At 46.5% G+C, this 25,511-nt stretch overlaps 1 protein-coding gene across 1 annotated transcript in view; it reads left to right on the top strand.

Annotated features, from left to right (window-relative positions):
* Nucleotides 1-25,511, top strand: part of DTNB (dystrobrevin beta) — a 127,503-nt gene that overhangs the window by 23,421 nt on the left and 78,571 nt on the right. The window contains exons 7-10 of the mRNA XM_026046342.1: nt 614-768; nt 3,900-4,005; nt 16,679-16,845; nt 21,028-21,152. Of these exons, the coding sequence (XP_025902127.1) occupies nt 614-768; nt 3,900-4,005; nt 16,679-16,845; nt 21,028-21,152 (553 nt within the window). The remainder of the gene's footprint in view (nt 1-613; nt 769-3,899; nt 4,006-16,678; nt 16,846-21,027; nt 21,153-25,511) is intronic.

Raw genomic sequence — 25,511 nt, 5'->3', positions numbered from 1 at the left:
TCAGCTCTCCGTAACTGATTGCCCTAGGAGCGGGATTCGAGGCAGGGGACACAGGCTGCAATAGGGAAAATTGCCCGTGGCTGCGAGCTTGCTTCCTCCTGGGACAAGGGTCCCCTATGGCACATGGGTTCTCCCTCTTGCAACGCAAATAGAACAGGAGAAATCTGAGGTCAAGGCSAGCAAAACGCTTTTTATCCCAAGAAAGCACAGACCAGTTAAGTAATTTTTTTTTTCAGATAATAAGCTAGCTAAGAACTAGCTTAATAGGTGAGGATTTGGGGGCTTATTCACACGCGTCCCCGGGTGGTCTCAGATGGACGTGGGCTCTGCAGTAGCTTGGGCAGAACGGACTGGGAAGTGGTAGGGTCATTGTGGAGCTTAAATTAAATGATCCTAGTGGATTAAAACCTAATTGATGCTTTTACCGTATGGAGAGCAATTGAATTTTTCCATTACATTAAAGTAAAAACCCTAAAATGACCAAAACTGAAAATAAAAAAATCCCCATTTTGAACGTACTGCGGGGAAAAAATACCTGCCGTGGTTTGTACCTGCCATCCTCCGGTGCCTTCACGTSCCCTCTGCTGCAGGGCGGTGTTGTGTTCTCTTGCAGACATCTTCTCCCAGATCTCCGACTCCAACGGGCTGCTGATATTCACCAAGTTTGACCAGTTTTTGAAGGAGGTTCTGAAGCTGCCGACGGCCGTGTTCGAAGGGCCCTCCTTCGGGTACACGGAGCACTCGGTGCGGACGTGCTTCCCGCAGCAGGTAGGGCCTTCATCCTCCTCCTCTTCAGACCCTGATGCCCTGGCAGGGCCCCGGACTTCTTCAGTATGAGGGTTAGAGGCTTTCCGTGGGAGCAATGTGCAGTATTTAAGCAGCTTCCAGAGAGCCGGAGCAATTAAAGGTTGTACATTTAGGCCTCTAGGTGGTCAAATTGTGCCAGATCCTTTATGTTCTTTCTTTCAACAGGCCAATTTTGTACCCGTGAGAAGAGTGTCAAGGGAAAACTCTGCTTTTTGCCTGAAACATGAAACAGAGCCTTTTAGTGCTTCCCCCTCAGCTCTTGATGTTTCTCGGGATGTTGAGAGCTGGTTGAGATTGCACAAAAATAAATGGATTTAAAGGACAAGCTGTGCACAGACAATGTATTTAACTGTTGCACTTATTAGTGTGASTTTTTTTCAAAAATATCTCCATTTCATGTAATTTTTTGAGTGGATGTAGTAATACTGATCTTAAAAGGTCTCCCAGAAACTACAGTTATCTCCACATTTTAGCTGTAATTTAGTTGTGATTAAATTGTAATTGTCCTGAGTATGTGTCCTTAATCTGAGATAATGTTAGTGTAAGTAAGCCTGAAATCAGCTGTAAACATGAACCTAGATAATCTTATGTCTAAACTATCTTACATTTATATTTAGATTCTGATCATGTTCTGGAAGAAATATACCTGAAGTGCTCAGAATGAGAATTTATAGTGGCTTTTGCTAAATTTCAGCTGATCAGCAATTAGTGCATTTGAAGTGCARCTCGGTAGGAAGCAGCCTGGAATTTGGGAGATCGGGGCTGCAGCTCATCCAGGTTGGGATGGGGTTTGTCCCAGTGGGAAATGCATCTGCACGTGGTTCCCTTGGGGCAGTGGTGTTGCTCTGATACTGGTCAGTAAAAGGCAGTGCCTGGAGCAAGGCCTGGCTTGCAGAGCGTGAAGGGGTTTAGGACGGGGTTTGTTAGTCCCGCTGCAGAGCGTGCTCCCAAACCAGGCGCTGCCGTCCATACGGAGACGGGAAGCAGGTTGGTCCCAGCAGGTACCTGGGGAACCTACCCTGAATGTCATTCCTGTTGCTCRTGCCTCCCAAATCCCCTTTTTCTGTCCTTTGGGATAGAAAATAAGCTTCCCAAGGGGCCTCTCTCATGTTCCCTGTGACATCAGTAAAGCCACTGCATTCCAGGCCGTCGCACGAAGGGCACGTCAGCTTCCTCCGGCCTGGCTCCCTAACCGTGCCCGGGGCCTGGAGATGAGCGGGGGCCACGTCCGTATCGCTGCGTTTGCCCAGCCCCTGAATAGGGTGAATGAGCCCAATTTTTTATGAAGACTTATTTTGGCTGATAACTGAACTCCCTGTACACACTTAAAAACACTGGTGGGGTCAAAAGTGTGGTCAAGATGTGCAAGCTTGATTAAAAAAATGACTGAGAGATAGGATTATCTATTGATATGTTGAGGTAGAGAWGTCTGTTGCAGTCTTGCCTTGGGAGCAAGGGTGCTATAAGCACGTGTTGATGGAGCTGCAGATTAAGATCCTTAATTAGAGACAACTGGCACTACAAACAGGTCTAACACCCACCTGTTTGGATGTGATTTCCCTGGATCACAGCGAAGGAAGGAGGAAATCTCCGGGCTGCAGTTTAGTGCCTGTGACCTGAGACATGCATCACTGTGTCCTTGCAGCAATCACCGTGTCATTGCACCACCAAACTGGCTCATTCACCCAAAGGAGCCCGAGAGGTTCCCTTCAGAATGGAAACGGGAATGYTGTGGCGGCAGGAAGGGCTGGCACGAGGCAGCTGCTCCTGTGGGAGGCAGCAAAGCCGGGATGGAGCCTGGGGAGGGATTAGCCCAGGGGAAAGGGCAGCCTGGAGCCCCCCACGCTCTTCCCGCGGCCCTGGTGCGGCCTCGATCTGCAGAACAAGGCGCTAGATCTTAAGGAATTATATTACATGTTTCAAAAATTAAAATTAAAAAATAAAAATAAAAATAAAAATAAAAATAAAAATAAAAATAAAAATAAATTCCCAGAGAGTGACTGGAGCAGAGAATTATAATTCCATTATAATGAAGAAATTATGGTTTTCTCTCCCGAGTACTTGGCTGCAGGGGCAATAGACCCATTTGCCACGAATCACACAAATAGTGATGCTTTAAATAGAAGCTTACTAAAAAATAATTWAAAAAAAACCCTCAACTCATAGCAGGAAAGTTGCAGGTGCAATTTTGCAGCTCCTAGAAAGCCAGCCTGGCCTCTCCTCCCATTCTCTTTCCCCTCTGTTTTATGGAGGCTTTTTGAAGCAATCCTGCCCTGTGCAAAGGTGAGGGGGAAAGGGCTGCCTGCCCAAATGCATTTTGTGTGTGAGAACCCCCCAGTTATCTGGCTTATTGTGTGAAAAAGCCAGAAAATTCTTTCTTTGTGTCTGTAATAGCTCTTAGCTGTTTTTCTTTACCAGTTATCCCCATCCACTTGTATTTGCAGCAGGAACTTTTCTTCCGGCTCCTCTGAATTTGAACCCTTACCCTTATTACCTCCGTATTACCCTTAAAATGCCCTGTTGCAGACTTCCTTCCCCTAATGATTTAATTTTATTTTTTTTAAATATTACTCAGATTCTCCCCTTGCCTCTTGCTTTTCTCATTTTGTCTAATTAAAAGAACAAATAGCGTTTAGCTAATAGGTGAGTATGAGCTGTAGTTGCTCTTTTTCTCCGTGCATTCCTATGTTTTCCCACCGCCTCTATGTTTGGAGTGCCATTTTCTACGCTGCTAAATAAACCCCTCTGCCTTTTGATGTTGTCTCGCTCTTCAGAACAGGCTCTTTAACATCAGTTCAGGATCTGCTGACCACCTGGGCCTCCGTTTTGAGGCATTTTCTGTTCACCTGCCTGCCATTAATTTTCTGGGATTACCCTATGTCCACGCTAATGCCTTCTCTGCAGCCTTTCTGTTGGCCTCATAGAGCCTGAAACTTCCTGAGCAAAGAAGCTGCGATTTTTATCTCTTCTTTATAGCATATGATACATTATTGGCAGAAAGTGAAGCAGACAGATTTAGACTGAGATAGTTTGTCATATAAAATTAAGGCTTTTCTTACAATTCCCTGCCACGTCTTTCTTTTTGTTTGCAGAAAAAGATCGCGCTCAACATGTTCTTAGACACGCTGATGGCCGACCCGCCTCCCCAGTGCCTTGTGTGGCTGCCCCTCGTGCACAGACTTGCCCACGTTGAAAACGGTAAGCGGGAATATTTTGCTGTTGGGAACCATCTGGCGCGAACAAAGCGGCCGTTATGAGAAAAGCCCTCGTGTTTCCGTGTAACCGAGCGCTTAATGCCCTCCTTGTTCCCACTGTAACCGTATCGGTCCCAGGGCGAGCGGGCCYGGGGCTTGGCCGCGCCGACGGGTGCTCTGCGCCCCGCCACGAGATTGATTGCCCATGAAATCCCTCCCCAGCCAGAGTGCGGAGCAGCACTAGCTGATAACACGGAGTTCCCAAGTTCTAATGTGTCTTGTGGTGAGCAATGCAAAGAGAAACAGCAGGAAAAACACATTCTCCCTAAATGCTCCTGTTCATTCTGCAGCCTTCGTAAAGGCACTTGCTTGCGCCGTCCTCAAACGTGCCCTSTCAAGTGGTGACTGCCCGAGACGTCGGTACCACCCCAGGGTCTGTCTCGAGCAGCGTTTGAGCGCGCCGTTCGCTCCTGTGTTTTTCAGCATGGGGGTAAATGCTGAGCTCCTGCACTGTTGGACCTCTGCTTAGCTTGAAAAGTGTGTGGTGTTTTCTGTGTGATTGCTAGAAAGGARAAACTCCTTTCTTTCTTCCCCCCATAAGCTCAATTTCTTCTTCTGTTTCTTTCSCCCAGGCTAAACTCATGCTAGCATCCTCAAAAATCCCTAGCCCTGCTAGTTGTCACCTCTCTGTCAGGGTAATGAATGTGTAGACGTCTCGGGGTGTATAAACTTGCTCTTTTTACCACACAGGTAGATAAATCCAGACCCTAGTTCTTGCTTAGTGATCTCCAGACACAGCGTTGAGACTTGGGCAGCCTGGCTGCAGCTATGAGTTCTGCCCGTTCTCTGTTCAATTTGATTACACTCTTCTTTTTGGSATTTGCGTGCTCTTTCCTCCATTTTCCCCATGTTCCCGATGCTCTGTGTGGGTGCAGAGCTCAGGAAGCCCGACGCTCAGGTGCTCTCCTGTATCACAGCCTCTGACGCTGCTCTTCCCTCTTGCTCTAAATATTTGCACACATTTACTGTCAGTTGTGAGTCTTGCTGTAAAAAGTGGTTTTTAAAAGAATGTAGGGGGAACCATATCATGGAGCAGGGTYTTTGGGGAGAAGAGGTGAGGAGGTGGCTGTTGCTGCAGTTAGGCACCCTGCAGGACTGCTGTCTCCTCTTGCTGCCTAAYGAGCTGCGCTAATGAGGGGGCTGCGCTTTGCTTTCTGCTCTTCCTTTACCTTCTCCTTCTTACAAACTCWTACTTGAAGAAAAACACGTATGGCRGGATAAATAAAGCAAGGAAGAGGCAGTGGGGTCATCGTGCGAGTTATCCGTCAGCACAGAACTGCAAGGCACAGAGAAGGTTTAAAGGCAACAAGTGGAACCGTGGGGAGATCTGGAGATAAGGCAGTAGGCTCATCTTGCACTTGAAAGCAGCCAGCGGGAATTCCTAGATATCCAGAACAATCTTATCCGTATGGATCAGCTCATGCATTCCTCTGTGCCGCTGTCCCAGTGGGAGCTGTTGCCCAGTGCCCTTTCCTGACGGCTGCTGCCTGAGGTTGCCACCAAGCAGGACATCCTCCTGCTCCTGCATCCCTGGCAATCCGTCCCTAAATCTAACATCTCCAGGGATGTTCTCCAAAGAAATGTTGACGTAGGTTTTACCATTCGGCTACCTTGCCGGGATGACTGTTAATCTTTGTGCCATTAAAACTAGCTTGCTAATTCTCAGCCTCTCCTGCAGCTGCCTCCCTGGCTGCATCCTGGGTTACGGTGTCATTAATAGTCCTTGCAACTGCTCTCGCCCTCCGATTTACTGCGCTTGGGCTTGCTCCTGGGAGGGGAGTATTGCTCCATGGGAAGGTAAAAGTTGCACGGGTGGAGGGTGGAGAGGGCAGAAGGAAGAGCCCTGGGGTTACTGGGGAATGTGGTAGGAAAATAAACTGGAGCTTTAGTTACAGTTGTGTCCACCAAGGAAGAAGCAAGTTAGAGGCCGGTGAAAGAAGCCATTGTCCGTCACCGTGGGGCGGGAGGATGCAAGTGGGAGCTGGGGGAGCAGGATGCAGCTGGGAGGGATTACGAAGCAGGGCTTGTAAGTCAGTCACTGTGGAAGCAACAAAAACAGCGTCGGGAAATGGAGAGCGGAGGAGAATCGCTCTTAAAACACAGTATGAAGACAAGCTTTTGTGGAGCTAATAAAAACAGAGATCCAGGGGGATAGTTAATGGGTTACTTATGTTCTGTGAAAATCGGCGTAGGCTTTAGAAAACAGGGAATTATGCTGTAAATCTGGCTGAATGGTGCCTGTGTTAGGGGGAGCGGAGGGCTGGGAGGCAGGGCAATGTGCACGTTTTATTTGCTGCAGTGCAGAGTGCTGATTTGATATTATTTTTCTTGACTCCTTAACAATTTAGCATTTCCACAACTCTTTGGCAGGTCCATAAATATATTTGTACGGCCTCGGTGCTGCCTTTGTGCAGCGTGACCTTGCTATAGGAAGTTACACAAATGCCCGTCACCTTTCAGGTGAAAACTCTACCAGAAAAGAGATGAAAGCATAAAAAATACCCACTAAGCAGTGCTGCTGTAAATCAAGRTCGCTTCTGGTTTTGGTAAATGTGCTCTGTTGAACTAACACAGGATTTGGTCACTTTTCTAGGAAACCTAAAACGCATTGTATGATTTTGAGGAAGTGACCGGCCACAAGTGGTCTCTAATCTTTAGCTGATGTTTCGTAGGGGGCTGCTACCACCAATGTGGTTTCTTTATCAGATTTTCTCTCTGTTTTTCTGATTTTGACCATGAGAGCCATCCGTGGGAGTTTGCAGGTCCGTGACTGGCATGGAAGCTGCTCGCGTGGAAGCATTGGTTGGGATGGGAACTGACAGCGGCTTGTGTTGGAGCGGAAATCCCAAGCATGAACTTCAGACAAATATCAAAATTCTGGATTTTTAGTGAAACGTTTCACACTTTTTTGAGTTCTAATCTACAGCCTCCATCCTGATTCCTAGGAACGTGCAATATTTTAGTGCCAGGTGTGGGATCCCACTGAGGCCTGAGGSCTCCGGCAGGCTCCGTGCAGAGGGCAGCTGAGGAGCACCCGACCCCGGAGCTTCGTTTGCAACGCGGGGGCTGCTCGTGGCCTCGTTCATCGATGAATCTGTCGTGTTGCCGACTGACACCCGCTGTCAGTGCCTAGAGCTAGAGGAATGTGAAGCATTTCCATCGTTGCCGCAGCAAACGACAACTGCAGGCTTTTCTGATTCTCATCTTTAATAAGAACATGGATTATGTGCATTATGAAGCTTGAAGCCTCGTCTGGACTTGTGGCTGTGTGATTACTAAATAAGGCCGGAAAGGAACTGTGCACTCTGAGCATAAACCTCACTGGTAGAAGTTAACGTGTTAGTCTAGACAACACATGCCATTGGCAAAGGTTTTTCCATGGGAAGGCTGCCTTTGGAGCAAGGCGATCCACTTAGATTTCCAATGAGAAAACGTTCTCAGTAGGTCTTGAGTGGCAAGAGTCCTGCAGCCTGCGCCTGGGAGGAGTCATTTTGGAGTCTTAGACGGGAATGAACGGTCTTCTCGAGGCCAGATCTCCCTAAAAAGCTCCCTAAAAGATGAAGTCAATCGGCACTTTCATCGTTTCCTTTTTAGTGAATGTTTTATGTTTCTTGAGGATGTTGAGTGCTCAAACTCGCCTTGAACTAGGTTGTTGAATGGCAGCAAACTCCATAGGTGAGCAGAATGTGCTTTTTCTCTCCTTCCCACCTGGTGCCAAGCTTTCCTTTCTCTTCTCCTGTGCAAACTCTGGGAAATGTGCCGTAGATTTAAGAGCTCTTGTTAAACTGAGTACTTTCACTGTGCCTTTAGATGAGAAACCCCTTGTTCTCCCATTAACTTAAAGTCAAAATCAATCCACAGTGAAGGAAAAGGTACCTGTTAGTGGCATGGTAGCTTGGACCTCACTTGATTTGGGGCAGCCCTCAGTAGTTTCGTGAGACCTTGACCAGGGCGTGTGGATGGGTTTCATGTATATCCTTTGCATTTGCTCTGCTTGGTTTCCAGCCCAGATGAGAATCATCATTAATTGSGCAGCTTCTATACACCAGACATGGAAATAAAGGGATTCGTCTTGCCCAAGGTGTCTACTCAAGCTAAGTTCCCTTTCTCTATGGAGACCTTGTAGGTCTTCACTCTTAATATGAACAGCGACATTAACAAGTGAGTTGGTAAAGGAGCAGGTTTCTGTGCGTGGAGTAAGTCATGATCCGTTCAAGAGTGAAAATCCAGAAAATTACAGGCATGCAGTGGCTATTTTATGAATCTGCTCTCATGTGCTATCCCAGACACATCGCCAGAGCTCCGTCGGTATTGCACTAAGCCCATCTTGTAAGAACAACAGCTGGATAGTTCTCCCCAAAAGGTACCTTCAGTTTGTTGAAGAAACATCAGGGCTGATAGCCCTGCTCGTGCCTGCCTCTCCTGAGCATCAGCCCTGCTCGGGAGCTCACAAAAAGCAGCTGAAGCAGTTGGATTTTAACAGTTTGGTAATGAATGTCAGGGGATGACGGTGCCGTATTCCGCGTCTGGTGCTCCATCCAGTTAGCACRAAGAGCAGAATGAGAAATTCCATTTAAATGCAAGAAAGCACTTAATTCTTAGAGTGGTCAAGACTGGAACAGGTTGCCCAGGGAGGTTGTAGGGTTTTCCTTCTGGGAGATGCTCGGATTGTGACTGGACGTGGCCCTGAGCCGGGTCTAGCTCCAAGTGACCCTGCTTTGGGCAGGAGGTTAGACCAGAAGATCTTCAGAGTCCAACCTTGCCTGTCCTGTGATTCGAGATAGGACTGCGATGAAGGTCACGTTAACTTGTTCCCTGACGCTCTTCTGCTAGGAAATACTCATCTGCTCTTCAACCACAATCTGTAAATGATGCTTTTTCTGATGATGGTTTTTCCCCTGAGCAAGTGTGCAGATGACACCAAGCTGGGTGSAGWGGCCGACACTCCGGAGGGCTGTGCTGCCATCCAGARGGACCTGGACAGGCTGGAGAGYTGGGCAGAGAGGAACCTCATGAGGTTCAATAAGGACAAGKGCAGGGTCCTGCACCTGGGGAGGAATAACCCCCGGCACCAGTACAGATTAGGGGTGACCTGCTGGAGAGCAGCTCCACGGAGAGGGACCTGGGAGTCCTGGTTGACACCAAGTTAACCATGAGTGAGCAGTGTGCCCTCGTGGCCAAGAAGGCCAATGGGATCCTGGCTGCATCAGGAGGAGYGTTGCCAGCAGGTCAAGGGAGGTGATTCTGCCCCTCTCCTCAGCTCTGGTGAGGCCGCACCTGGAGTACTGTGTKCAGTTCTGGGCACCCCAGTATAGGAGGGACGTGGAGCTTCTGGAGAGGGTCCAGAGAAGGGCAACCAGGATGATTAAGGGAATGGAACATCTCTCGTATGAAGAGAGGCTGAGTGAGCTGGGCCTGTTTTCTCTGGAGAAGAGACGGCTCAGAGGGGATATGATTTAATATGTATAAGTTCAGGAAGGGAGAATGCAGGGAGGAAGGGGACAGGCTGTTCTCACTGGTGGCCAGCGATAGGACGAGGGGTAATGGCCACAAGCTGGAGCACAAGAAGTTCCGTCTCCAGGTGAGGAGCAACTTCTTTACTGTTAGGGTGACAGAGCAGTGGAACAGGCTGCCCAGGGAGGTTGTGGAGTCTCCTWCTCTGGAGGTCTTCMAAAYCCGCCTGGATGCCACCCTGTGCCACATGCTSTAGGTGTGCCTGCTGGAGCAGGAAGRYTGGACTAGATGATCTGTAGAGGTCCCTTCCAACCTTAAATATTCTGTGAWTCTGTGATAAAACATGCTCAGTCCATAAAGATCCATCCTTTAAATATGTGTATTTGCTACTACTTTCTTGGACACGTTTCCTTTCATTATCATTTTTCAGTATTCATGTTCTGGCCCCAGATTTTGGTTTGCGCTGCAAATTAGTGTCCTCTGGATTGCCCTTTGTGAGAGGGCAGAGCATTCCTTCCCTGAYGGTTCCTTCCAGGCGGATGTTTGGAGCTTCCCCGTGTGTAAATATCTCCGTAGTGGCCGAGGGCAGCGCTGCTGAGCCGCTTCGGAGGCACCAGGCACCTCCGCCGACACCCTGAGACCCTGCCGTCAGGTGTAGGCGAAAGGAAATTAAGCTGTGGACTTGTTTTATTGGAGAAAAAATGTAAGTAAGAGGAAAAAAATCTTCTCTCTCATCAAATAAAAATGCCCTGATTTTGTTCTAGGCGAAAAAGCCGGCCCGTCGCTGTGGAGAGGCATCGTCTCCGCTGGCGTGCCCGTGTGCAGGGTAATAACGTGGGCTTGTGTGCACGCCTGCTAATCCACTTCGTTATGCTGTTGTGGAACCACATCTTGGAAAACTGGAGAGGAAGGAGGTTGCAGACACTGCTTTTCCCTCCTCCACTTGTCACAAAGTGAGGAAAAAAAAAAAAAGAGAAAATTTAGCTGTAAGAATTTTTTTTTTTCATTTAAATTTGTGTTTCCTGTTATCTTGAGGTTATATTTACATTCTTAGAAATGCTTTGCTGGGTTTAGGTTCTCCAGGGTAGAGATCATATCTTATATGTGAATGCAGTAAGTGAGAAAGCCAGGCGGGTGCGGGTCCCGGCAGGAGCTTCCGATTAAAGAAGGCTCCATGACGCGGTTACGGAGCAGGTCGTTCCCCAGGCGGGTTTTGTTACTCAAGTTTTGGCTGCTTTTAGTGAAAAAGATAAATCTTTGGCTTTCTTCGAAGCCCCGGATCATGTCAGCAGGTTCTGAATGGGGCTGAGCCCTGCTGCCGTAGTGACACGGTATTTATTTCGCGCTGCTAGGCAGCCTGAGGTGGGGTGAATGCTGCAGCCCAACTTCTTGCAAGGACAGGCAGAGCCTAGCGCTATTTTCGGTTTTCTTTTGGAAAAGAAAGCAAGCCCAAAAGAGAGCAAGCCCCGGCCTGCAGGAGCGGTGCTATTTTTGTCCTTTTTGCAGAGAGGAGGCGGGTGATTTCCCGGGCACCGCAGCGGACGCGCGGGTGCTGCACCTCGAAACGGGGCTCRGGGCAGTGCGTGGTTAGTGCCCAGCTCCCACATCCATCCCTGCTCCGAGCCTTTCCCTCCCTCCGCGCAGCCCATGGCAGGCCCGTTGATGAGCAATGTCCTCGGTGTCCGGGGGAGCCCTTTCCATTTCTCTGCTTGCCRTGACGTGCAGCAGGAGCCTCCTTTGCAGAAGCAGCAAGCCCCGTCTCCTCCTCCCTTCCCGCTCTTCCTCGCCCCTCCTCGCTCCCTCGGGGCTCTGGGAATTTTAGCTTCCATTAATACTCAAAGAATTCAGTCCTCCCACTCGACCTGCAAGGCTTGGTGGCAGTTGGAAGGCAATTCCAGCAACAATCTCGTGCTTTCAGTTTAGTTTCTCCTGTGGTGCTTTGAACATATCGCTGCCATCCATGGGAAACGAATGGCCCTCTCGCTTTGTTAGGATTATGAGATAGAATGTTTTTATGATTGCTGGAAAGCCAAAACACTCGCAGGTTTCACTTGAGAGGTCCTSGTTGTCCTGCATGGCCCCTGCTTTATCAGGGGTTAAACAAAAGCCTAGTTAGTGGAAAAAAAAACAAGTATCCTTCAAGTCTTCTGCACCAGGGATTTCCTTTGCTGCCTGAGTTGCAGGTCGTCATTAAGGAAGAGCATCCTGCCCTTGAGGCTGCTCCTCGGCCCATCAGCGGTAGGCTCCTTCGAGGCTCCGGTGGCTGCTTTGACGAGAGCCAAGGGAAGATGCAGGCTGTGCTGGAGGCATCGTTATTGTGAAGGAAACGGAGGCTTCTCTAAGAGAGGATCCCTCACGCAGCAGTGTCCACCACACATCCTCCTGGGAACAAACCCTTGGAGCACATTTAGGGTGATGGAATCAGCTTCTCGGTCGATATTTCCATCCTTGCTGTCSTGGTGCGCTAGCGAGTGACTCGTGCTGAGCCAAGGAGCATAAAGCAATAAATCTCCATAGCATTTGGAGTTTTTATCATTGCTCTCATAATTCACATACAGACTTAAGGTTTTTTCCCAACTAGTTTTTGCTAGAATTTAAGACTCATCATTTGGAGGGAAGGGGCACAACCCCTCCAGACCTTACAGTGTCATTTCCCCTCTTCATCTGCATTTCTTCTCCCATCCATAAAAAAGGATGTGTTTTAGTGTGTGCCTGGTTAATTGTCAGCAAGTATCTTGGGAAGATGGGGGGTTTTTTTTATTAGCTTTTATGCATCTGATATGTCCTGGGAATTCCAGCCAGAAAATCTGCCCTTAATGCTCGCTGTGGGGCTCTCCAGTTACAGCAGCAGGAGCGAAGGGGGCTTGAGGGTATTCTCAAACTGTTAATTTAGACCAAATTAACAGTCTCAACTGTTAATTTAGACCAAGGAGGACAGGTTCCTTATTTAGTCAACCGAAAGATAGAGGTTCCTGCTCTAACTTGTCACCTAAGCAAGTTTCTCTCTGTCAGTCATCTAGGCAAGGATACTAAAGTCCTCTTTCCAGTGGCTTGAGCAGTCTCCATGGAAAAAAAATAAGTAAAACCTGGAGCTTGGCATGCATGCATGTTTATTGCATGCATTTTATATAGCAAAGTTATAGCAAAGGACTTGCTTTCCAAAAGAGCAAGTCCTGCCTTCTTAACAGATGTAGCTGTTAGTAGCACATGCAGAAGAGGCATTTGAAGAGGCATGCTTAAATAAAGGTTTGCAGTTGCAGTCACGGCAAGTTCTCCAATATATTTCTCTTCCAGTATGAGCAGTATCTTAGCTAGAGTTTCAAACGTTTATTCTTCCAAATCTTCCACGAAAGGTATCTGTACCAAAATATTGCATGGCCTCTTGTCTAATGCTCACTTGACTGGCTGAGATAGCTTAAAAATTAGGGTCATTTTAAACCACATAACCAAAACACAGGTTTGTAATTTTCCTCTATTTCTGTTTTCATTGTTTTGCTTTAATAATCTATCGTGCACATCACTGTCATGTTTTGGAAGCCCTAATTTTATCCCTTCTTCCCCCACACATCCGTGAAAGCCTTTGCTCAGGATAAGAAGCCTGGCTTTGCTCAGGATAAGAAGCCTGGCTTTGGCATCCAGGTGCAGGTAAGATGATGCCCAGAGCCAGGACAGTATGTGGCGACTCCAGGAAACGGAGGAAAATCAGATATGGGGCCAGTTTAAGAACTGGTGGTGGCCGGGAAGGAGTAACCAGGGGCTTTGGCTGGAGGGGCTCTGCGGAGCACGAGAGGAAGAGGGTTTGGAGGGGTCAGAACGGAGGCGATGGGCGAGAGGAGGAGATAGCACCTTCAGGAAGCCCTGTGGTGGAAAAGAGTGGGAGGTAGAGAAGAAAATACCGTCACATTTGCCTCTAATATCCAAGAGCCTAAGTCTTGCTTTATGTTTAGGTGGGAGAGCTGGGGGACAGCTCTCCCCCTGCAAGAGACAGACAGAATGCCAAGTGTGTGCAGAGCCTGAGGCAAAGCACAAGGTGGCATAAGAAGATCTCCGAATGAGATGGGTTGGTGGAGGAGGGCGAATGAGAAGYATCCTCCAGCTAGAGGGAGAGGAAGAGGCTCCTATCCCCTTCTTCCAGCTGACATTTGGGAGCCTCTAACGCGTCCCCATCAAAGAAATGGGATTAACAGGAGAGGACATTTGAATGCTGAGGGCACAAGCACTGATAAGGCCAAAGGTGAGAGTTAAAGGTTAGTGACAGTAAGAGGATATGTGGCCAGGAGTCAGGAGAAGGGCCAGGTTCTCTCACTGCTGCTGTCCCTGCTCTTGCAGGGCTTCCCATAGAGACCTGGTCCTCTGGCAGGAGGGAGGAGAGGAAGGAGCAGGTTGTGTCTCCAGAGGCATCCGAGGGGAAGTTTGAACCTGGAGGACCTGCGGCCAGCAAAGGGAAAGCCCAAGGACTGTGGAAGCAGTGAGAAGAGCAGAGAAGCCTACAAGTCCCCCTGCCACCTATGGCCAAGGGCATTGGGCAAAGAGAAAACTTCAGAAGAGAAGATTAAAAGAGTAATAATAATTAACAGCTCACTAAGGTGAGCTGAAACACCTATTTTATCTGTCTGGAGATGAGCAGAAAGGGAAAGGGGTAACACCCACATTTGATGAGACCGGCACCCTGGGAAGGAGAAGACGACAGGCTCGTACTGAGAGCARACATGCAGCTCCACTTCACACATCTGTATCCTATCAGTGGCTAAGCCTTGGCAATTTTATGAACAAATACAAAAATTCCCTCCTTGTTTCTACCCTGGTGGCCATTTAGCTTGCCYGTGGCCTAATAAACTTTCATATTGACTCTTCCAGTGTCTTTTTAGCAGTCATTTTTAAAGTGTGCTTTTTTTTTGCATTGCCTACAGTGTGCTGTCAGCATTATATGTTTGCTTTATCTATTAATATCAGTATTATTGCTTTCCTTAAGTCAAACATATCAGTATATATCAGTTTYGGTTCTTTTATTCTTTGCTTCAAGGACTTGCTCCCCATTTCACCAGTAAGAATCTCTGCTAAATTCCCCACATCGGAGCGGTCAGGCAGACGTTTTTGGAAAGAGGGCAAGATGAGTGGTTTGTAGGGCAGTGTACCAGTAATGCCCACTGGCACGAAGGCTATTTAGGGGGTCAGGGTGCAGTACAAATAAAGCTTGGRCTTAATTCTTCCCCCTTTCCCAAGGCAAACTGAAATATATGGAAATATTCTGGAAAGATTTGCCCAGCATCATCTTCTTGAAAAACTTCAAAAGTTACCAAACCTCCCTGGACAGGAATTTGGGGTGGAATCAGTGTTAAAATATTCATAGAGTGAGAATTTTTTTGCTCGTGTGCTAGCGTAAACCTTTTTCTTATTGCAGTTTAAGCCCCTAGGCACCCGTTTTTGCCCACTGCCCCTGGAGATGCAGTGTTGTTTTTGTAAGTGCCTCTCACGTCGCTGCGCTCTCCCTTCTAGCCAGGCTGCCTCCCTCCCTTCCGTGTGTCTTAGTGGAGTCACAAATCTCGAATTTCACCTCCTGTAAGGAATCCTGCTCACAATTTTTGTAGTTTCTTCTTTAAATCTATTGCTAGTCTTGTCTCATTCGTTTCTTCTGATTTGGTGCATTTGCCTGTTTCATGTAACCTGCAGTAACAACTTGGGCCAAGTTTCACATCTGTGTGCTTTTGGATTCTAGTTTATTGAAGAGGTCATGATTTTAGCCAGATTGCCGTTTTACCACATTATCCTCTTTTCTCAGCCCTGAGGTTGTTTATGCTTGGTGGGGTGGGTGGTGGTGTTGTTTTGTATGATTTCTTTGAGGAACTGGCAATTCTCCAAAGTTTCTTTTCTTGCTGTGCTGCTTCTCCTTGGACCTTACCTGCTCGTTCTCATGAGCTCGTTGAAGCCAGCTGCAGGGAAGCSCTATGGGAATCCTCTCTCCTCCATCTTCTAAATTTCACCAATTCTGTTGCCATTTAATCATCTTTGATCTTCTCTTTCCTCTAGTTATTTTATACTGCTTGAGCAAATCCAGACGTCTCTCTTTTCGTTGCTTTTGCTCCCTTTTGGATCAAAGCCTCATCACGGTTCTGCTATAGTCCATTCCCCGTGGACATCTGTCCATTGAAATCCATCACGGCCAGGTCCTTTGCCTCAAATGGTGCCGCATGCTTACATAACCCATCCCCTGATCCTCCCGAGGTAATTATACATCACGTACCTGAGCAGGGTCTTGCTCAACCTCTCTTCTCTAATTGTCACCCAAGTATTTTCAACAGTTTTTTCCCTCCATTGTGACCCTTCGTGCTTATGTATCCAGTCTTGAGACAGAAGACACTTCTACGCGAACAGGTCAAACCATCCTCTAGAAGTTACATGTCTCTACATTAGCTTCAYTGTGCTCGAAAGAATTGCTCTGAGTCTCTCGTAGAATGGCTAAATCACCACTTTTGTCATAGAATCGTTTTTTCCCTTGACTGATGGCTACTGTGCTCCTTTTCCCGGGATCTTCTCCAAACACATTACTTGTCTGCAATGAGCTGTGCTTAGCCTGTTTGTGACCTGCATATTATATCTAGTTTATTTTTTAGGTGTTCAAAACGTTACGAAATGTTGGGGATATCTTCAGTTTAAGCTGTAGAGGTACAAGAGACAGAGCTCCCCTTGCAGGCAGCGCGGAGCAAGGGAGATCCCACACCGAGAGGTCCTTTGGAGCAGGAACCCCGTTTTCCTGGTCTGAATTGGCCTTTTGGGCAAATCAAAGGCAGGGGCAAGCGCCCTGTTTAGGGGGACATGAGTTCTCCTTCGGGGACACCCCTGTCCTGCTCTGCGCTCCCCTTGGGTGAACTAGCATGGAGACCACGTCTGGGTCTGTCTGGGTCTGAAGAGGGAGCCCACTCATAAGAGCAAAAAAGTTATCARATGGAACCAATGTGTTGTCATCATCTTAGATTTATGGTTGCTGTTGCCAGAATGACCTGCTCTGCACTCAGAAAGCACAATCTCCCCAGAATAATGAGTTTTGGCTCAGAACGTGGGTTTTTTTATTGTTTGTTTTGAGAAGCTCTAATGAAATTGGATGGTTGATGTTATCCTTAGGATTCGCTTCTGACTTTTCTCTGTTTCCCTCCTTCCCTTCCAAGTCTTCCACCCCGTGGAATGTTCCTACTGCCGCTGCGAGAGCATGATGGGCTTCAGGTACCGGTGCCAGCAGTGCCACAACTACCAGCTGTGCCAGACGTGCTTCTGGCGCGGCCACGCCAGCGGCCCGCACAGCAACCAGCACCAGATGAAGGAGCACTCCTCCTGGGTAACTCCTTTTCCTGAAAACACCCTCTCTACCACCTTATTCTGCAGCTTAAAGAGGGCTTTGCAATAGCCTCCAAGCTGCCAGAACCTTTAGAGGCTTTAAAAGTATGCTTATATATATATTTTTTTTTTAATTTAATTAATATTGTTGAGTTGTTGATGGTTTTCGTAGTATTCGGTGCCGTACAAAGCACACACAGTTCCTTTCAAAACCCCAAGCCATGGGTTTTCCTCCGGTCTCCACCAGTCCAGCTGCTTCCATGTCTTCTCATCTAGCCCAACAAGACACAAAGCTTGCAGATTTTCTGCACAGAAAGCTAAATCGGGCATTTCTTTAAAAGAACAACATGCTGTTGTCATCTGGAGAACTGTAAATGTGTGTGGGGGTAACACGGAGCCTTCACTGAATAATCTTAACTGGGTTATATGGAAAATATCATTTAAGTAAATAACAATATTCACATCTGAAGAAATAGACAAATACGGATTTGAAAACTTGCTCTATGGCAAAAAGGGTTAAGCCCAATCTTATACATATTTAAAGAAAAAAAAATGTTTTTGGATTAAAAATAGGAATTATCTCTATGAAGATAAATTCTTATAGCGTGAGGCTTGAATTTAGAAAACAGTGTCTTAATACAGCCCAGTGTTTGGAAGCAGAAGGCAGGAGAATCCAGAGTAAATTTTTGTTCCTTTTTTCATAGCATAGGGAATAAACTTTTGGGACTTCCAATCTAAATATCTAAATCTATATTATCACTCTCAGAAGTGCATTCATCTAGTCTGGACTTTTTGATGCCAAAGCATATCTAAACAGTAGTGTTATCTCATTGTGTAGATATTTCCTCTGAAGTCCTCTGACCTCTTTTTGCAGCACATCAAATAAGATGGATTGTCTCCATTCTGGTATTAAAATCTACAAGTCGGCCATCCCTTTTTTTTTTCTCAGTACTAACTTTTGGGGTGTTTCATTCTTAATAAGCTGTTCAGAAATGTTGAATGACCCGTTTCAGGGATAATAACAATGCTTTGGCCAATATTGCTTCCTCTTCGTGTATGCTCSGACACAAATTACAATTTTCTCACGTGCTTTCTTCTAAGACTCACTGTGGTGAGCCTCACTTCATTCCAGGAAGCCTCAAGCTGTGAGTTAATCCATGTCTATAGATTAATCTACAATTGGACTCTATGATCTTGAAGGTCTTTTCCAACCATAACGATTCTGTAATTCCATTGCAGCCTGGGAATGGTTTTGCTGGCGGCTGCTACATCATCTAGGAGGGCAGGCGAAATGAACTTTATAGAAGGTTTTACGTACCCCTTTACTCAATGGTAATACATTTTCTTGGCTGAAGGCTTGACTTTTTAGGACATTTCCCAGGAGACATATTTCATATTAAATCTAAGAGGTTGTCCTCATCTCTAGAAATACTTACCCTCCCATGTCTTCATATTCTCACATCTTAATCTACTTTATAAGAAAGTGTTTTGAACAAAAATAATACCAAATTATATTCATATGGTTATTAATCATAAGCTCTTAGCAAAGTGCAATTAAAATAAGCAACGGTGATAATACGGGCACACTCTCGAAAAATATTCTGATGTTATTTTAAGTATTAATTTGATATATATTTTGAATATATTTGAATATAACTGTTAGATGAGAGAGACCTCACGTAATTCTGTCTTTATTCGTCTAGTTTTGGTGTAGAAGACTTTCCTGCCTTGTGTAACATGCCTTTTGTGGTACCTGTGCCCTCCTGTCTGGGCAGAATCAGCAGGAATTTGGAGCTGCCTGCCCTTTGAAATCCACAGCAAGGCACATGGTGGTGGTGAGGATGATGATGATGATGATGATGCTTTAAGAAATCAGTGAGATCTCTGGGAATCTGGTCATCCAGCARGGCAGCAGGGCCTGTGTTCTGGCAAACTGCTGGAAGAAAATGGAGATTAGCTTTTATCTTATTATCATTCCAATTTCCTGGCACGTAACTGAGTGTTTAGTGTCCTTCAAGACTTGCTTTTCCAGGGATTTGGGAAGGTCTGAGATGCTGCTCTGCTCTGAGCCCGTAGCGAGCTGGGCAAAGCCCTGCCTTCAGCACCCATTATCCAAAGAAGTTATTTTCTCACATCATTTTTGTACGTTGTGGTGATTATGAAAAACGTAAGCAAACTCCATGAAAACCTCTAAATAGGTAGAATTTCATAATAGGTAGGATTTATAATCATAATATAAATAGGATTGCACGGACCGTTGAGGGAGCAAAGCGCATTCTTCAGCTAGTGCTCAAGTGTGCATAGCAGTGATAATGCCTGSTGCCTGAGCCTGTGTTGGGGAGGGTCGTTCCAGGCCTGTAGGTCAAATCTCTGCTCACACCTTCTTCAGAGGTGTTTAAATTATTGTAATATTTCTTTAAAAATGCTTAATTAAAAAGTAAATCCCGTTAATTTAGAAAGGCTCCCCTTTTAAATAATGAGATTCCTGTTCAGCAATTGCACTTCCAAGAGGCAGAGGTGGCTCGAAGGCAGACGATGATGAAATACGTATSTTTTAATGAGCTTTTTCTAAGGTTGGGCACTGCTAATTGTAAGAAAAAATATTTATTTCCTGGGGAGTCTGGATGCCCATAAGGGATGTGAATCAGCACAGGGTCTACCCAAGTCTCAGGAGTGATGGAAATGATCTTTTCCCTGTAATTTTCTGGAAGTGAAGCTGCTGGGGCTGCTGGAGTGGCTCCATTGCAGCATTTCCAGGCCATATTGCATTTACTTGACAAACTAAATCATGGGGCAGCACAACTGGACGTGCCGGTGGGTACCACAGTGGAAAAAACGCCTTTAAGATGGTCTAGAAATACTGCAGTGAAGAGGTAGGACACAGCAAAGGCACCAAGAGAGTAGATGGTCTGTGCAGAAACTAAGTGACAAACAGGGTAGAAGGAAAAGAAAGCGACAGCCTGAAAGGAGGACTTTATACTGGAAATGCAACCCAGTCTGCTAAAACCAGGTGAAATCCCAGAGGGATCAGTCCCCCCGTGTGTTGGTTCGCCTTGCAAACGTGTCTTTATTGCAGAGGCAACTTGACGAAAGGTCGTCCTTGGTAATTAATTAAACAGCTGGTAATTATTAGCTACTAATTTATATTCACTCTACCAAGCTTCTATCTAACTGCTAATCTCCATAGCCTTGCTTCTTATTTAAGTCAATGCTAATTTGAATGTGTGCCTTGAGAGTTGGTCCTAATTCAACTTGGAAATGTCTTGCAGGAGAAAAATGGAGTATCAGAAATAGCATCGCTGTGAATAATCCAGCTGGTAGATTTGTGGATTGCTAGTGGAAAAAAGGGGCTTGAAAGGAGCAGAAAAGCCAGGTTCTTGATAGAGCTGCCAGGTTATTTTGGAGCTCTCCCTGGAGCGCTGGGTGGCTGCCCCGTCCCTGGGGGCTGGTCGAGCATCTCTTGCCCTGGTTTCTGCAAGTCACCGTTGGCCATAAAACACGTTTCAACCTGATGATTCAGASCCCTTGTTGCCAGCTCTGGTGTTTGGCATCGCTCTCCTGTGTGGGAAGGGACATAAACCCGTCGGTCACGTTCTCCTTGACGCTGCTGTTCTCCGTGATGCTGCTCCTCTCCTTAACGCTGCYCTTCTCCTTGGCTTGGTCCACCATGAGCAGAGAAAATGCAAAATAAAATGTGTTTTTGGAAGCAGCTGCCCTTGCAAAGGATGCAGGAGGACACAGCTCCCRTCTCAGTGATTTCTAATCGGTGCAAATGGTACATCTGGGCAGACACTGTATCTACCCCCTTATGGAGAGGATCCTTTTTCTTCCCTTTGGTCCTTGCTTCAAATTACAAAGCCCGTGCTCTCCAGAAATCCCTCTTTGGGARTTCCTGTCTCTTGGTGTAAATCCTGGCAGAACGACCAGACAAACGCTTTGTGTCTTGAGTTATGTATTTGCATTGAACTGCTTCCACTTTCAGGATGCCGGGCTGCATGCACACGCACACACACACGCACACATGCACCGCTGCAGCGGGCTTGGTTTAGCCCCTGCTAATTTCTTAGGCTTGGCAATGCTTCAAACGCAGTCTCTGCATCCCCTGGTGCGGAGCACTTGCTACGTGGCTGCACGGGGCCCTCTTCCTAACGGGGAGCTCATTTTCTTCGCTCTTTCCGCACAGAAGTCGCCGGCCAAGAAGCTGAGCCACGCGATCAGCAAGTCCCTGGGCTGCGTGCCCAGCAGGGACCCGCCGCGGCCCGTCTTCCCCGAGCAGCCCGAGAAGCCCCTCGACCTGGCACATATCGTGTGAGTACCCGTTTTAACATGTTTTACCCATTTTACCGCGTTTTTCCCTGTATCAGTGGCGCACCACAGGGCATTTGGGCTGTTTGACTGCAGAATTGGCTTGCAGAAGCAAACCTGAGATTACAGTTATGGAATTGCAAGGCTATACAAAGGTATAAATGTTTCTCTGAAAAATTCATGGTTTGAAACAAGCTCTTTTCTTAAGAGTGTCTTGTTAACAGAAGTGAAACAGAACATGTTTAGGGGAATTAGCCCGAACTTTGCCTGTRTTTTCTACTCTACTATTTTTCTACCCTATTAATGTGTGAAAGTACTGAGCAATGTAGCGTTTTACACAGAACTTGATTGGATGTTTTCTTATTTGTTACAGGTTAATCTATGTCAACAAAACAATGTTACTTAAAGGCTTTATTTACATGCTCCTTAATGCTGTCTAATATTAGCAGTGGCTCTGAGCCTCGCACGTGGGCGGTTGTGGRTGCCCGGGGCACTGGCTCCGTGTTGGTGCTCGTTTTGCTGTGGGCTTTGCGGGCCTTTGGCAGGAGCGTTGCTGCCCCTTCGTGTGACCTCATTGTAGGTTTTAATTAAGTGCCTTGGCGCTGGTGGCTTTGAGCMCGCTGGAAATGGGCTCCTGGGTTTGCCAGCAGTGCTGTATGTGCAATAAAGCAAGCAGATTTGCTTCGTGCCCCCCAGAATCCTGAGCAAAGTGTCGTCGGTCTTTCCGTATAGTTGAAGTGAGGCACATGCTGTAGAGAAGAGTGGAAATGAAGGGTCTAATTCCCTTAATTCCAAGGACTCCGTTTTCATGCGTATTSAGCGAGGTGCAATCCTAAGGATTCGATCCCTTGAACCAGGGAGTTCTCCTGCCAGGGAGTTCACACATGAACGTCTCTCAGCCTCTCAAGGTTTGMTGGTATCGGTGCCACCCCAGCCCTTCCAAATGCTCTGGGGCTTTGATCACCTGGTGCTTCTCTCCATCCTCCTTGGTTTTGTTGGTAGCTGGAGGCCAGCTTGCCCAAGAGTGGAGAGGGGGCAGCAAGAAACCTCATCTCGGGGTGGGAAAACCCTCTYGGTTCACTCTTGCTTTTGTAAAGAGCAGAGAAGGTCCTTAATGTTATATGAAAGAAGAAATAGCTAGAATGTATTCCATTACTTAGCTTCTTTAGAAAAGCATAGCTTTTTTACCACGTAGCTGTGTGGTTTTTACCAGTTTATAATTGCAAATATTTGTCAACTTTTATAGCACTTGTTTTCATCCTCTGCAGAGAGGGGGGTTGGATCTGATTTAATAGACTATAGTTGTTCTGTTTTTCTCTGCTAAATTGCACTTGCAGGTAGTAATTTTTTAAGACTATATAATGCCATGGTTCAGTTCAGAGCTGAAGTTTTGTTTTCCCTAAATAAAAGGCTTATGGCAGCCCCAAGGCAAGGGGGACTGTGCTCCTTGTGGGCTGGGACTCGTGTCTGGGTCAAGATGTGCTGAGGAGCTCTGGTCGCCCAGCTTTGGACTTGGGTTTTCTGCAGGGAGAGCAGTGGGTTGTGATGAGTCTGAACCAGTTCATATTTTCCTATTTATTTGCTCTGTGCTTTCTTCCATGTTTTTAAACTCATTAAAATCTGCAGGAGAAAATAATAGTTTACAGCTCCATACGTCTACAGAAAAATATAGCTCTGCACGTCAGCTGATAGTGTTGTGTTGCAAAAACCACAGAAGGGAATCCTCACCACCAAAAAAAAGGTCTTTACGGTGTCTTAATTGGGTCTTAAYTGAGTATTTCAAGAATATCGCCCAGCCACTTGCCTCCCGCCGGGGTGAGGCATGGAGTGCTCTCTGTCAGCAGCTGTTAATGCATTTTTAGCTCGCGTGTCGCKCACCTCGCAGGTCATTTAATTTGGTTATTTGCACATCCAACTTCTGTGATCCCGTTTCTAGTAGAATGACCCTTGGCAGATTCAAAAACATCTAAAAGAGCAAGAGAATTAGTGCAACTATTGGAGAAAAAAGGATAGGAATTGCCAAGTTTTGGACAATGGGTTCTGCACTGCCTGTGTGCTGCAAGGAAGCAGCCGAGCTGCTGCCCTCCATCAGTGCTGCCGGGACCCGGTTGGGAAGAGTTTGGGATTGATCCTGGATGTKTTTCCTCCCCAGGGAAGCAGTGACCTGTCCAAAATGATGTTCCTGATTCGGCCACTGCTGCTGTGGGCATCTGGGGGGTAAAATGGGGCAAAATATGTCCATTGCAGTGGAGGCAAAAAAATGAGGTGCTGMAAAAGCACGGCCTTCTTTCTTGACCCTGCGTGTCAAATGGAACTYGTTTTAGGTAAATTACAAAGGAGAGACGGGGAGCTTTCTACCAGAAAGCTGAATATGGAAGGACTCAGAAAGCCTACTTTTAAGAAAAAAAGATCCCAAAGCATTATGTATATATTGAGGTTTCCTCTGGTTGTGTTGTCCGAGAGCCTTGGTCACCAGCTCAACGGGGAGCAGCTGCTGATGGTGCCTAGATGAGCAAGTCACGCATATAGCACTTCTTGAAGATATACCTATATCCTGATATAGCATTTCTTGAAGATATACCTCTATCTTGATAGAGCATTTCCTGAAACTACACCAATATACCATTTCTTGAAGAGTTGTCCTCTCCAATATTGGTGCTTTATTTCAAATTTCTCCTAAAACAGTGTTCCCCTTCAAAGCACCGGGATTGYTTGTCTTTCTCTGCTGCCCTGTCTCTCTGTTTGATAACGTCCAGGGTGCATCTGCTGCTGCCACAGTGTCCTGCTTGTCCCCACGAGCCTTCTTTGCAAAGGAAATAGGGGAGCTGCAAATGCAGCCCTGTTCTGCAAATGTAGTCTGCCTTTTTGTCCGAAATGCGCGTTTTTTTTTTTTTTTTTTTTTTTTTCAAAATTGCTGTTTTATTTTCCCCTAATATCTACATAACCATCTGGTGAGTTTATTTTTCATGAATATGCCAGCAGATTTCTTAACTTTCGTGTTTATTCTGTCACCCACTGATGCTGAGCGCCTGCTTCTGTCGCGTCGTATGCGCTCCTACCAAGATTGCATAAATACACATTAAAAAAGTTCAGGCTGTTTAATGGAAAACACAGTACCATAGTCTACGAAAAGTTAGAAACCTAAACATATTTAAGATACATATTTTCCTTGATTTCAGTATTTTGCCAGCTTTAGGATTTGCATACAACATAGAGCACGTTGCATTCTCCCTCCCCGTGAAGGAGATTACACTTTCTGTGAAAATCGTGATCGGGAAAATCACTTATCAGAATTTTTGATAGTTTTTCATGCCGATCACTGGCAACGCTCGCAGCCTAATGGGGTATTTTCTTTGAGTTTTGGGGATTTCTCTTTGAGGTTTGGGGCTTTGATCTCAGCCGTCCTTATTCTCCTTGGCAGAACCCAGGTTTTCTTCCGTTTGAAATAGCTTTGTATTATCGGAACACTGCTGGTTTTATTGCATAAGTTGCCTGTATTTTCTGGGTTTTTTTTAGCGTTATCAATTATTTGAAGTTGGAAGGGAGCTCTGGAATTCACGTGCTCTAAACCCTGGATCCAAACAGGGCTGGTTCAGAAGTGCGGTCCAGCTTGGAAACCAGATTATGTTGCTCAGGGATGCGGCCRAGTCAAGGCTGTTTGCCATTAAACACGGAGCTCCTGCCGCTTCCATGGACAGCCTGTTCCCACGGCTGAGCTCCTTGCCTGGGAAGAGGTTTCCTGACATCTAACCACGCTCTCCTTTGTGCTCCTTGCGTCCCAAGGTCCTTTGTGGAGCTCGGCGAGGTCCCCTCCATGAGCACCCATCCGTTCAACAGCGGGTCCCCATCGACCCCTGCAGCTGGTTTAGTGCTGACGGGTGCTTTTACCYATAAGGAATTTGAGCTAATTTTCACCAGGAAAATCTTCTTGTGTGCTTCTAAGGAGCCTAACTCTGATGTGTTGTGCAATGGAGTTGGCGATTCCGTACCAGAATTGCAAGCAAAGATCTTTGCATCCGTGAGATTTTTAGAAAATTAACCCCATTTTAATGCGGAATGCCCTTCATGAGAAATGCAAAACATTGCATTTCCCCCTAGCTTCAACTTGCCCTTTCTACATTAATGTTCTTAAATATATTAATTAGTATTTTAAAATATATTGGGTGAGCCTCCTCCCTGCAGCCTCCAACTGCTGCTTTTTATTGTTCTGCATCCAGAAATACTTTCAAGGGGCGTCAAAGTTGAGGTTTATTTTTGCCTGCTCTTGCATGAGCACCTGTGCTCTTAGCAAGGCAGGACCAGCCCCTCATGGAGTTTCTAATGGAGGCTAATAGGGCATTTTTCAACCCAAAGAACTGGAAT

This window comes from Nothoprocta perdicaria, unplaced genomic scaffold (assembly GCF_003342845.1).
Source record: "Nothoprocta perdicaria isolate Ctin4 unplaced genomic scaffold, notPer1 scaffold_439, whole genome shotgun sequence".
NCBI classification, from domain to species: domain Eukaryota; kingdom Metazoa; phylum Chordata; class Aves; order Tinamiformes; family Tinamidae; genus Nothoprocta; species Nothoprocta perdicaria.
This window is presented reverse-complemented; position numbering and strand designations above follow the sequence as displayed.